This window comes from Elephantulus edwardii, unplaced genomic scaffold (assembly GCF_000299155.1).
Source record: "Elephantulus edwardii isolate Elephantulus edwardi_28Jun2011 unplaced genomic scaffold, EleEdw1.0 scaffold00004, whole genome shotgun sequence".
Lineage (NCBI taxonomy): Eukaryota > Metazoa > Chordata > Mammalia > Macroscelidea > Macroscelididae > Elephantulus > Elephantulus edwardii.
This window is the reverse complement of record NW_006399754.1, coordinates 4,637,441-4,639,464: the sequence shown is the minus strand read 5'-3', so window position 1 is coordinate 4,639,464 and position 2,024 is coordinate 4,637,441. Positions and strand designations below refer to the sequence as shown.

The following is a 2,024-nucleotide window of genomic DNA, read 5'->3' as shown; positions in this document are numbered from 1 at the left end:
AGAATTTTTGGATGAAGAATAAAAAAGTTCAGGCAATTTGAGGCTTGTAGGGGAAGTCCCAATAGTATCTAGTCTTTTTATGTATCTAATTCAACTGCATTTAAGGCAAATTGAGTTCAGTTTTTCAACTCCTGTATTTGAGGACGCCTTCCCTTGGACTTCGGGGAGGATTCTACATGATGACAGGGACTTGTTTGAACAGAGGACTTCTCCCCTCTAAGGTATGTGGGGCAAGTGTGAGCGGGCGGCATGTTGTAAGTTCACCGGCAGGATTATGGGAACCCATTCTCCGTGGTAGCTGGGCAACTGAGGTCAGGCTTATTTTTTGGTTTAAAATGTGGATTATGCACGACACTGCCCTGGGTGCTCGACTTCAATTCCGAGCTTGCTATTTCTAGGTTCTATGTCCCCGGGGCGCGGGGAAAACATTTCTTTTTCTTGGTGAGGGGGCAGTTATACTTTCCCCCGACAGTAAAAAGAGCAAGTGGCCGAGTTCTGATAGTTAAGCTTTTCCCAGTCCTTCTGGAGTTGGGTGGACTCTCTTCCGCACGGGTCTTCCATGCAGGGAGTCCGGCCTCGCCCTCGGCCAGCCCCGGGGCGAGCGAGGGTCCGGCGAGGGACGGCCCTCTTCTGTCCCCACTCCCCAGCGGGAGCGGACTGACTGGAGGAGATTAGTCCCTGGTCATAAACAACCTCTCACTTTCCCCTCCCCCGTCCCGGACCCGCCCGCGCCCAGGCCGGCCCTCCCCGGCCCAAGGAACCTCCTCCGACGGCCGCGGGCCCGAGCCTCTTCGGGAGGGCGATCGCGGGCCGACCCCTGTGCGAACTGGGTGTCTGGCCTCTTTACTCGTCCTCACTGACCCACCAGGGCAGGGGGGTTCACCACTACGACCTCGCAGGGGACCCGAGGCCAGTCTCCATTTCCCTTCCCTCGACCCCTATCACCTCCAACAGCCAAGGAGAGGCCGTCGCCCTGACGCGCAGGCTCGCGGCCGCCCCGCGCGCGCCGACGCGGCCCCCTCCCCCAACCCGCGTCCCGACCCCGCCCCTTCCCGGAGCCCGCCTCCGCGCCGGCCCGCCCTCCGGCTGTCCCTCGCGCGCGCACCCGGTGCCCCGCCTCCGCGCGTGCTCACTGACTGTTCCCAAAGCCAGCCTCCAAGCTTCCCCCGCCCCTGGGCTGTTTGAATATGCTAATGAGAAGCTCTGGGCTAGCCAGTGAAAGAGCGGGGCGGTGCATCACGTGGCCCGGGGACGTGTCAGGGGGCGGAGCTCCCGCAGCCCCTGCCCGAGTTAAAATCGGAGTGTGCGAGAGAAAAGCGCTTCAGTAGCGAGAGGGGCCGAGAAAGTGGTGACACCGCTGGGGTGCAGAGGGAGTCCCTGAAACTTCTCCCAACAGCCCCAGGGCCAATCTCCCCTCAGCCCACTCACCCCTTCGCCAGCTCCCGGGTCCCCACTCCCTGCACCGGGGGTGGGGTAGGGAGCCAGGCTTGTCTCCCGCTGGGACACACACAGGGGCCGGGAGTGGGGACGGGACCCCCGAGGCGGGGGGGACGGACCGACAGAAAGACGGTCGGGAGCCCGGCCCAGCGGGCAGGCAGGCAGGAGGAGGAGGCGGCGGCGGGGGTACGGCCGGGAGGACTGGGTCTGGGGAGTTTCCTCTCAACTATCGGGGGAGAAACTCCCCGCAGCCGGAGGAAAGACCCAGGCGGTGTTTTCCTCCCGGGGGCCGCGCTTCCCCGCCCCGCGTAGCGGCGGTCGCCGCCGCCACCACCGCCGCCGACACCTACCGTCTCTTTTTCTCCACCACCTCGGGCCCCCGGTGTCCCCGGCCAGCACTATGCCCATCTTACTGTTCCTGATAGACACGTCTGCCTCTATGAACCAGCGCAGCCATCTGGGCACCACCTACCTGGACACGGCCAAAGGCGCGGTAGAGACCTTCATGAAGGTACCGACTGACCGAGCCCCGGGCGGCGACCTCGGCCCGGCGGCCCGCGGGCGGCGGGGTTGTGGGGGAGGCAGCC

At 63.9% G+C, this 2,024-nt stretch overlaps 1 protein-coding gene across 1 annotated transcript in view; it reads left to right on the top strand.

The window, feature by feature from the left end:
• Nucleotides 1-1,345: 1,345 nt before the first annotated feature.
• The window catches only part of INTS6 (integrator complex subunit 6), an 89,229-nt gene continuing 88,550 nt past the window's right edge, over nt 1,346-2,024 (top strand). The window contains exon 1 of the mRNA XM_006879514.1: nt 1,346-2,006. Coding sequence (XP_006879576.1) covers nt 1,838-2,006 — 169 coding nt within the window. The 5' untranslated portion in view covers nt 1,346-1,837. The remainder of the gene's footprint in view (nt 2,007-2,024) is intronic.